This window comes from Apiospora aurea (assembly GCF_038362705.1).
Source record: "Apiospora aurea strain CBS 24483 chromosome Unknown utg000003l_segment0_segment0, whole genome shotgun sequence".
NCBI lineage: Eukaryota > Fungi > Ascomycota > Sordariomycetes > Amphisphaeriales > Apiosporaceae > Apiospora > Apiospora aurea.
Genome location: NW_027117390.1, coordinates 3,093,206 through 3,104,223, shown reverse-complemented (window position 1 = coordinate 3,104,223; position 11,018 = coordinate 3,093,206). Strand labels below are relative to the sequence as shown.

General features: G+C 57.2%; 2 protein-coding genes across 2 annotated transcripts; both read right to left on the bottom strand.

Annotated features, from left to right (window-relative positions):
- Window positions 1-2,660: 2,660 nt before the first annotated feature.
- PG986_004828 (uncharacterized protein) lies at window positions 2,661-3,692 on the bottom strand (the record flags this gene model as incomplete). The annotated part of the gene is made up of 4 exons (XM_066841050.1): window positions 2,661-2,769; window positions 2,832-2,854; window positions 3,088-3,261; window positions 3,495-3,692. The coding sequence occupies 4 exons, from the start codon at window positions 3,690-3,692 to the stop codon at window positions 2,661-2,663; spliced, it is 504 nt and encodes a 167-aa protein (XP_066703677.1).
- An 85-nt stretch (window positions 3,693-3,777) lies between these two features.
- Window positions 3,778-9,296, bottom strand: PG986_004827 (uncharacterized protein; the record flags this gene model as incomplete). The annotated part of the gene is made up of 5 exons (XM_066841049.1): window positions 3,778-3,936; window positions 4,878-4,991; window positions 5,179-6,295; window positions 6,357-7,112; window positions 7,171-9,296. 5 exons carry the CDS (start codon window positions 9,294-9,296, stop codon window positions 3,778-3,780), a joined length of 4,272 nt encoding a protein of 1,423 aa, XP_066703676.1.
- Window positions 9,297-11,018: the final 1,722 nt, after the last annotated feature.

Genomic DNA, 11,018 nt, shown 5'->3' with positions numbered 1-11,018 from the left:
CCTAACCCTAACCCTAACCCTAACCTTATCGTTGTCGTTATTATTAATTGTCTCCGACGGACCAGCTTCGCAAAACCGACGGGTTTTACTATTTTATAAAACCTATTTCGTTTCCGACGGGCCAGCTTCGCAAACCGACGGGTTGTCGTCGTCGTTATTATCGTCTCCAACGGGCCAGCTTCGCAAACCGACGGGTTGTCGTTGTCGTTATTATTAATTGTCTCCGACGGACCAGCTTCGCAAAACCGACGGGTCCCACCACCCTATATAAAATATTTCGTCTCCGACGGGCCAGCTCCGCAAACCGACGGGTTGTCGTCGTCGTTATTATCGTCTCCAACGGGCCAGCTTCGCAAACCAACGGGTTGTCGTCGTTATCATTATCGCCTCTAACGGGTTAGCTTCGCAAAACCAACGGGTTTTACTACTTTATAAAAACTATTCTATTTCCGACGGGCCAGCTTCGTAAACTAACGGGTTATCGTTGTCGTTATTATTAATTGTCTCCGACGGACCAGCTTCGCAAAACCGACGGGTCCCACCACCCTATATAAAATATTTCGTCTCCGACGGGCCAGCTCCGCAAACCGACGGGTTGTCGTCGTCGTTATTATCGTCTCCAACGGGCCAGCTTCGCAAACCAACGGGTTGTCGTCGTTATCATTATCGCCTCTAACGGGTTAGCTTCGCAAAACCAACGGGTTTTACTACTTTATAAAAACTATTCTATTTCCGACGGGCCAGCTTCGTAAACTAACGGGTTATCGTTGTCGTTATTATTAATTGTCTCCGACGGACCAGCTTCGCAAAACCGACGGGTCCCACCACCCTATATAAAATATTTCGTCTCCGACGGGCCAGCTCCGCAAACCGACGGGTTGTCGTCGTCGTTATTATCGTCTCCAACGGGCCAGCTTCGCAAACCAACGGGTTGTCGTCGTTATTATCCTTTCCGACGGGCCAGCTCCGCAAATTGCAGGGCCCCACCACCCTATAAAACTACCCTAAGTAGGGCGGGGCCGCGACCGGCCAATCCGGCCGCGCTGTCCTACGTGAAGCCGTCCTACGGGAACGGGCCCGTGCGCGACGCGAACCCTACGCCAACCGGGCGGAATAGGGCCTAGGGAGTCACCGGGCTCTCCTCCTTCATTTAGAGCAACACTCCTCTCATCACCACGCATCTCCGTCTTCCTACCGTATACAGGACCTTGCGCTCGAATCGCATCGTGAACCTGTACACAGCTCTCCTGCCGAGGTAGCCTAGGTAAAGTTACAACTACCTTCGCCTTTTACATAAGCTTTATCCAATAGACTTTAAGCTTAATGGAGCCTTCGCCAAAATAATTTCATGTACCACACAAACTCATAAACTTCGGTAGGGAACTGTCGTAGCCCTCAATCCGCTTTTTTACGCAATTGGCACCACGATCACCACGCCTTTTCTATCCTATTTAATACTCTACTCGCAATACCCACTGCGTTTTACATTGTTAAGAGGTAAGTTAGTTCTTATAGTTCGTTTCTATCGCCACTACCACCACGGCCAGGACCACCACGGCCAGGACCACCACGGCCAGGACCACCACGGCCACCTTAACATTTATATATCACCACACTTAGGTACCTGGATTGTAGGAATGTAATGCTGACCGAGTTTTAGATGTATTATTCAGTTTCGCAACTTTAGCCGACGTTTATTCTCTATTTATAGCTAGGACCACCACCACTAGGACCACCACGGCTAATATTAACGAGCTTACAGCCCGAGTCCGTGGAACAGACAACTCCGGACAGAATAACACCACTTATGTTTATTTAAGAATTAAATTAACACAATTAAGACCACCATAACATACTTAAACTACTATATAGCTACCCTATAGCTACACTAAAGCGATTAAGACCACCACGGCTAGGGCTATTAATCCGCTCCTTACGCAATTGGCACCACGATCACCACGCCTTTTCTGTCCTATTTAATACTCCACTCGCAATACCCATTGCGTTTTATATTATTGAGAGGTAAGTTAGTTCTCATGGTTCGTTTCCACCACCAGGACTACCACTACCAGGACCACTATAAAATACTAGAGCTACCCTGTAGCTACCCTGTAGCTACCCTGTAGCTACCCTGGAGCAACTAAAACAACCACGGCCAAGGCCACTACGGCCAAGGCCACCACGGCCAGGACCACCACGGCCAGGACTACAAAAAGGTCAACATCCACGAGCTTACAACACGAGTCCGCGGAACAGACAACTCCGGACAGAATGACACCACTCATATTTGTCTAAGAATTAAATTAACACAATTAGGACCACTATAAAATACTAAAGCTACTTTGTAGCTACCCTGTAGCTACCCTAGAGCAACTAAAACCACCACGGCCAAGACTACCACCACCAGGACCACCACCACCACGATCACCACGCCCTTTCTATCCCATTCGATACTCCACTCGTAACACCCACTGCGTTTTACATTATTGAGAGGTAAGTTAGTTCTTATAGTTCGTTTTTATCGCCACTTCTTCCCATTACCACTAATGCCCGTCTATCTACTATCCACCTTAACATCCACATATCACCACACTTAGGTACCTGGATTACAAGAATGCAATGCTAACCGAGTTTTAGATATATTATTTAGTTTCGTAACTTTAGCCGACGTTTATTCTCCATTTACAGCCAGGACCACCACGGCCAGGACCACCACGGCCAGGACCACCACGGCCAGGGCCACCAAGGCCAGGACCACCAGCACCAGGACTACAAAAAGGCCAACATTAACGAGCTTACAGCCCGAGTCCGTGGAACAGACAACTCCGGACAGAATGACACCACTCATGTTTGTCTAAAAATTAAATTAACACAATTAAGACCACCATAAAAAACTAAAGCTACCCTGTAATTACCCTGTAACTACCCTGTAACTACTTTGAAATCTCCCGCACGCCGCACTACCCTTCTTTTACCGGTAAAGAGAACAAGAGTTACTCGAGTCACGAACGTCGAACGGAGCAACTCCTTTAATGTTCGCTTCCCTCATGGGATATTTGGACATAGTCGAGCTTTTTATATAGCTACCTTAAAATAATTAGGGCCACCACGGCTAAGACTACCACGGCCAGGACTACCACGACTAGGACCACCACGACCAGGACCACCACGACCAGGACCACCACGGCCAACATTAACGAGCTTACAGCCCGAGTCCGTGGAACAGACAACTCCGGACAGAATGACACCACTCATGTTTGTCTAAGAATTAAATTAACACAATTAAGACCACCATAAAAAACTAAAGCTACCCTGTAATTACCCTGTAACTACCCTGTAACTACTTTGAAATCTCCCGCACGCCGCACTACCCTTCTTTTACCGGTAAAGAGAACAAGAGTTACTCGAGTCACGAACGTCGAACGGAGCAACTCCTTTAATGCTCGCTTCCCTCATAGGATATCTAGACATAGTCGAGCTTCTTATATAGTTACCCTAAAATAATTAGGGCCACCACGGCCAAAACCACCACGGCCAGGACTACCACGACTAGGACTACCACGACTAAGACCACCACCACCAGGACCACCACCACCAGGACCACCACGGCCGAGACCACCACGGCCAACATCAACGAGCTTACAGCCCGAGTCCGTGGAACAGACAACTCCGGACAGAATGACACCACTCATGTTTATCTAAAAATGAAATTAACACAATTAGGACCACCATAAAATATTAAAGCTACCTTGTAGCTACCCTTTAGTTACCCTGTAGCTACCCTAGAGCAACTAAAACCACCACCACCAGGACCACCAGGACTAACACCACCAGGACCACCAGGACCAGGACCACCAGGACCAGGACCACCATCACCACCAGGACCAGGACCGCAAAAAGGCCAACATCAACAACATGAAAGCCGTAGATTTCACTCTCGACAACGAGTTAACAAAGTCGATACGAGAAGAATACATCGAACCGGGCTAAGATAAAAAAGAAACTCAACTAGAACCATTAAGAATAAGACCACCATAAAAGATTTAAGCTACCCTGTAGCTACCCTGTACCTACCCTGGAACAACCAGGACCACCACGGCCAGGACCACCGCGCCGTTTTAAACCCAAAGGCCGACTCAAACCCGTATTCCAAGATCCATCGTTAGAAAGGATATCGCCCTCGAGCGAACGTTAAACGGAGCAACGGCATAAAAATCGTAGATTTTATATAACTAGGACTACTAGGACCAGGACTACTATAAAATATCAGAGCTACCCTATAGCTACCCTAGAGCTACCTTGGAACAATTAGGACCACCACCACCAGGACCACCACCACCAGGACCACCACGGCCGAGACCACGACGGCTAACATCAACGAGCTTATAGCCCGAGTCCGTGGAACAGACAACTCCGGACAGAATGACACCACTTATGTTTATCTAAGAATTAAATTAACACAATTAGGACCACCATAAAATACTAAAGCTACCTTATAGCTACCCTGTAGCTACCCTGTACCTACCTTGGAGCTACCCTGTACCTACCCTGGAACAACCAGGACCAGGACCACCAGGACCACCAGGACCACCACGGCTAGGACCAGGATTAAGACCGCAAAAAAGCTAACATCAACGACATAAAAGCTCTAGATTTCGCTCTCAACAACGAGTACACAAGGTTAATACGAAAGCAATTCATCGAACCGGGCTAAGAAAAAAATAAAACTCGAAAAATAAAGGCTAAAAACACGACAATATAATCGCTCGCCACGTCGCGAAAGCGTTCGTAGCAACTACCCCGTCTACCCGCCGCGTTCGGCAAAGCCACCCGGTATACGCTTCGTCGCTCGCGTCTATATCGAACGCTTCTCGTACCAGCCTCTGTAGCGACTGGCTCGTCCCGACGAGCATCGCTACCGGGAGCACCGTGTCGATCCACGGACACCCGCCCCCGGCCACCCCTTCGCCCTCCGCTCCTGTACACCACGCCTGCGGTAGCCCACAGCGGTAACAGCAGCTATACTCGCCGAATCGCAGCTTCTCTCGCCACGCGCTATACGCGGCCGCCGGGATCGTACGGCACGACGTAAATGCGTGCGAGATTTTTTTTAAGCTCGGCCGGCCGTCCTCGTTGTTGCCACTTTATAAAACAGACCGGGCATTTCCCTCCCCGTACCTCGTCTAGCCAACGTTGTAATACCCGGTCGGCCTCGTACTTCTGCCGGTACCACCGCTGGAGCCGGCCCTCACTTAGACTTAGGCCCGGGCCCTGACCCGGACCCTGTCCTTGACGTTCGCAACGGTCGCACGCGTCTCCTCGAACCCCCGCGCAGTCTAGGCCCTGCCCGTCGAGAAACGTCCCCAGCCCTACCCGCCGGCAGTCAACGCTCTGTACGAACCACGTCATCGCCTGCCGGTTGAGCTGCTCGACGTCGCTGCTCTGCGGGGCTTGCCACGCCGCCCGCCCGTCCCAAACGACGACCGAATCGACCGTCTCGCCCTCCCGCCGCCCGCCCCGGCCCGTTTGCTGCGCGAAGTCGACTAGCCCGTACGGTAGCCCCGCGTGTACCACCGCCACGATCCCCTGGACGTCGACCCCCGTCCCTAGCCCTGTCGTAGCCGCGATCCAGTGGTTGTCGGCCTTCCTTTGTATCCACGCCTCGAGCCGCGCCTGCCGCGTTGCCTCGTCCACGCCGCTGTGGTAAAACGCGCAGCCGACCTTGTCCGCTAACGCCTCACACGCTTGCTGGGTTCGGCAGTATATCACCCCCTTTTCGTCGTCCCGCCAGCGGCGCTGTAGCCGGATCACGGTACGTACTACCTCGTCCTCGACCGCCGTCGGGCCCGGCGTAACCGTCGTAACGCGGTATCGGATGTTCCGCTTCGTCGTCGGCGCCCGTACGATCGCGGCCTCCTCAGCTAGCATCGCCTGCCGGAACGCGCGTTCGAGCCGCACCGGCAGCGTCGCCGTGAGCAGCACCACGGGGCAGTCGAACCGGTGGAGCTCCCGGAGCTCTTCGAGCCGCGGCCGGTACGCGGCGTCCATCAGCACGGTATGGCACTCGTCGACGAAAATACGCCGAAGCAGCCGCCTCGCGCGTAAGCTGTCCGCGTACGCGAGAAACTCGCTGCTCGTCGCGACGTCGGCGCTTACGACGACGAGCCGCGCGACCCGGGCTTGTTCGTCGCGCCCTTCGACCTCGGCCGGCTGCCAATGTAAGCAGTCTAGCCCGGCGTCCGTTGCGCGCCGCACGAGGTCGTTAATCAGCGCGGTAAACGGGACGACGACGAGACTTACCCCCGCGTGCATAGCGGGTACCGCCGGCAACAAAAATAGTACGCTCTTGCCCGCACCGGTAGGGAGCACAACGATTAACACGGCGTTTCCTTTTAGCGCTAGCACCCGACGAGCCGCGTCTTCCTGCTCCGCCGACCGCCAACGCGCCCCGTTGCCTAGTAGCGTTTTTAAGCGCGCCGTCGGCTTTTTGTTGCCGCCGTTCGGCCGCGGGGTCGGGCGTAGGTTCGGACCGCTTCGCCGCCGGCGTCGTGGCCGTAATAGGATCTTCGTCCGCTTGCTCGTGCGTGCTGCGACGTCGCTTTTTCGGGGCTTCCTCGCCGTGGCCGCCGTGAGAATCGACGCCGTTCTTGCCGTGAAAATCGACGCCGTTCTTGCCGTGTTCGAGGTAGCGGTGCCAGAGCCGGCTGATTTCGCGGAAGTTCGCTACCATCTGCGGCTGGAGCTGGTTCGGGAACCGGACGTCGACGGCGTAGTGCTGCCGCGCTACCGCGCTGCCGTGCGTGGCCTGCAGATCCCATACCGATTCGAACCGCGCCCCTTTGCGTGCCTCCCCCGTGGCCGCGTCCTCGACCGTCGCCCCGTCGCCGCCCCGGTCGTCGTCGCCGGCGAGATCGACCTCGAGCTGCCGCACGACGAGCCCGCGGACCGTCCGCCCCAGCTCGATCGCCACGTGCCGGTAATCGGCCACCGACAGCTCGACCCCCACGTGCTGGCCCGTCACGCGCACGAGCTGCTTGCTGAGCTCGGCCGTCTGCCACGCCCCCACCCGCCCGTCCCTCCAGAGTAGCGGGGCGAGCGCCGGCGCCGCCCCCCTGCACGCCGGGTTGCGTCTCCACGAACCGCTCGAACGGGAGCAGCCAGACGACGTACGCGACCATCATCTTGCCGAGGCGCGCCGGCAGAAACCGCGCCACCTTCCGGCCGATGCCCCGGATCGCCTTGTTCTTATCGCGGTCCGTCACGAGCATAACTTCCCCGTCGAGTACGAAGACGTTCCGGAGCAGCTGCTGCGTATCGCCGTGCCGCAGCGTCATGATCTCCGGGCCGCGGCCGGGCTGTCCGCCCCAAACGTGCGTGTTCACGAGGTGGGCGCGCCGGAAGGCCTGGAGCCGGCCGAGCCACTCCCGTACCGGTCCGTTCCGCCACCGCCGTCGCTTGCCGTCCCACAACGCCGCGCGCGCGAGCTCGGCCAGCCGCGCGTGGCCCGGCCGCAGCCAGCGGTTCGCCTCGTGCGTCGCAAACGACCGGCCGGCCCCTTCGAACATCACGGTATCGACGACGCGTGCGAGATCCAGCGAGGCCGCCAGCGCGCCCCAGCCGCCGAAGCAAAGCTCGCCCAACAGCGCCTCGGCCTCGTCGACGACGGCGCACGCCCCCTGCCGGAACGCCCCGAGCCGGATCCGCTGGCCGAAGTAGTACAAGATCTCCTTCTCCGGCCCCGTTTCCCACCGCACCGCCGACGTCCCGCCCTCCTGCCGGCGGAACCCTTTCCCGTACGCCATCCAGCGCACGATCGTGCTGACCGGCGTGTGCGAGCCGTCCGCGAGCCACGCCCGGTGCTCCTGCTTAAAGTGCTCGACGGCGTCGACGTCAACCGCCTCGGCGTCGTCCGGCTGGCCTTCGAACGCCGCCTCGAGCAGCAACACCCGCCCGCACCAGAGCAGCCCCGCGAGCTGGTTCGTGTAGTTCTTCGCCGCCCGCCACGCCCGCCGCTCGACGTCGATCCCGAGTACGGCGGCGAAGTGCAGCAGCGGGCTCTCGAAAATCCGGCCCCCGAGTTTCTGCTGAAGCGAGTAAACGCAGAACTGGAAAACGGCGCGGCCCAACAGCCCCCGCGCGTCCCGGCCTTCGCCGTCGGCGGCGTCGTCTTCCTCCTCCTTCTCCTCTTCCTCCTCGAGCGCGTCGACGACGTCGGCCAACGCGTCCCACTGCCGGTCCGCGAATCGGACCCCCCGCTGCGCCTCCGCCTCTTGGCGCCCGAGCCCGTGCGCCCGCACGCAGTAGCAGAGATAACGCTGCCAGTACCCCCGGTACCGGGTCATCGTGTCGGCGTGTTCCTTCGCGCGGAACGGCCGGCCCGCCGGCTTGCTCGGGTCGATGCTCTCGAGCCAGCGAAGCGTCTCGTGCGGGACCCACGCCACCCGCTCGAGCGACCGCGCCACCTCGCCGTCGAACGCGCCCGCGAGCCGCGCCAGCCGCGCCTGCTCCGCCCGCGCGCCGCGGTCGCGTAGTTTCGCCCGAACCGCCCGCGAAACCGGGCCAGCGCTCGCCTCGTACAGCGCCACGAGGTCCTTCCCGGCTAGGTGCCGCGCCCAGCCCATCTCGCGCACCCAGACCGAGTCGCCGTCGAGTCCCGCGGGCGCTTCGGCGACACGGCGTTGCGCCGCTTCCTCGGCGGCTAGCTGCGTGCTGTACGCCGCGAGCATTTGCTCCCAGCCGTCGCCCGGTTCGCCGCTGCCTTCGCCGTCCTGTTTCTCTTCGTCGTCGTCGTCGTTATCGTCGTCGTCGTCGTCGTCGTCGGCGGCGACAATCCAATACCGCGCGTGCCGCCCCGGCGTATACGACTGCAGCGTGACCCGCGTCCAGCCGGGACTCGTACGCCCGTCCGCCGCGTCGGCGTGCGGCGCCTTTCGGGCGTGGTGCCGCATGTTGTTGTAGTTTACCGTCCGGTACGCGCACCCATCCCGCGCGCACGCGTAGCCGGCGAGCCGCGCGAGCCCTTCGACCGCCGCGCCCCCGTCCGCTGGGAGCGCGACCGTCGCGGGATCGCGCGCGCCGCCCTCGACCGACCCGCATCGCGCCAGCACCCGCTGGAGCCGCGCGCCCGTGAACCGGTGCCGGTTGCGGAAGTGCGCCGCCGCCGCGCCCACGCCCACGCCGCACAAGAGGCAGAGCACGACCCCTCGGGGCCGGTCGAAGGCGACCGCCGCCTGCGCGCCGTCGTCGTCGTCGTCGTCGTCGTCGTCGTTACTGTTGTCTCCATTCGGGGTCGCCATGTCGTTTTTTTTTTTTTTTTTTTTTTTCTGGCTTTGTTCTTGTTGTCGTTGTTTTGTTTTTGTTTTTTGTTTTTTTTTTCTTTCCCAATGAACCAAGCCGAAGAAAAAGAACCACACCAGCTCGACCACGCCGCCCCAACCCCAACCCCACGTGGGCCCCCCGGGGGGCGTGCGCGCGCGCCAATCGACGCGCGCCGTCCTACGTGAAGCCGTCCTACGGGAACGGGCCCGTGCGCGACGCTTACCCTACGCCAAATGGGCATACGTTCACGAAGAACGGCCGGTGGAATAGGGCCTAGGCCCAGGCCCCCGAGCGGCCGGCCCAACGCCCGCTACAGGGTAGCTACAGGGCCTAGGGCCGAGGGCCTAGGGCCTAGGGAGTCACCGGGCTCTCCTCCTTCATTTAGAGCAACACTCCTCTTATTACTACGCATCTCCGTTTTCTTACCGTATACAGGACTTTGCGCTCGAATCGTATCGTGAACCTGTAGACAGCTCTCCTGCCGAGGTAGCCTAGGTGTGGAAGACCTACCCGATAGGCAGCTCAGGCAACTTGGCCAGTCTTGCCTCAGCTCCATTGTTGGAAGCAGACCCCAAGAACTTCGAGTTGTCGCTCAAGGTCTGGCAAATGAGAGTTGACGTCGATGTGGGTTGTGGTTAGTGGTGGGCTGACTGTTTCGATGGCAGGGATGGATGTAATGGTGTTGGTGCAAAAGTAGGTATGAGTGAAGTTTGGTGTGCACTGAAAGTAGGCATGTGCTGGCGACTTGATTGAGTTGGGAGGGTGAAGGCTGGCGTGTCAAATGCCTGCGTGGTATGTTTTTGGTGCTGATCTGGCCAGTATCAATGGAAGAGGTTGAAGGGAATTGAAAGTGAGAAAAGATGGTGCGATTGATCGAGAATTTGTAGAACCGAGTGATGGTGGGACTTTGTCCCGTCCGTGGTAAAAAGTCGAGACTCATGACTGTTATGCGTATATCTTGCTGCGTGCAGGTGACAAGACAGTCACCTCTTGGTCACCTCTCGAGTCATTACCGGGGCCTCCAGTAATTGACAACAGGTCCCTGAAGGCAACAGGCTAATTTCCCAAACGTTCAACGTTGGCAGTAGATGACACTTGGCCTGTTTGCAATCCAGCTGGCGAATCAATACATTCCCAAACAAGAGGCAGTGGGACAATCATACATTGGTTTGGCTTCCCAGTGGATTCATAAGCCAATGTAGGGCGGTGAGGCTTTGCTGCATTTGATGTTTCGGTGGCCCTTATGTGCAGCAATGTTTGGCTTGATCCGCAAGTCATGCAGCAACTAATCCTCATCAGTCATTCAACACAGGGGTCCTCGACTGCACATACTAATTCATCTTAATGACACAGATCACGGCTCTCCTCCTTGACGATTCTCCGTTTAGACATTACTCACTGCCTTTCTCGCTGACCAAATTAGAGTACTGCATCCACCCAAGGTGCTACCACACTTTGACCTGTCAAAACCTCACGACTGGCATCCTCTTTGATAACAGTAACATAGTACCGAATACCGCCCCGGAGAAAGCCCAAAGTTATGGGCTGGAGGCGGAACTGTCTCATGTAGGGGCTTACCAGAACTTGCTAATGAGACGAGTGTTGAACTCTCTTCCTATCCTCTTTCTCATTGTCAGCTGGGGTTCGACCTTCGCAGCCAAGAATGAAGTCAACGGAACACTCACTCCGGTGGATGCTGC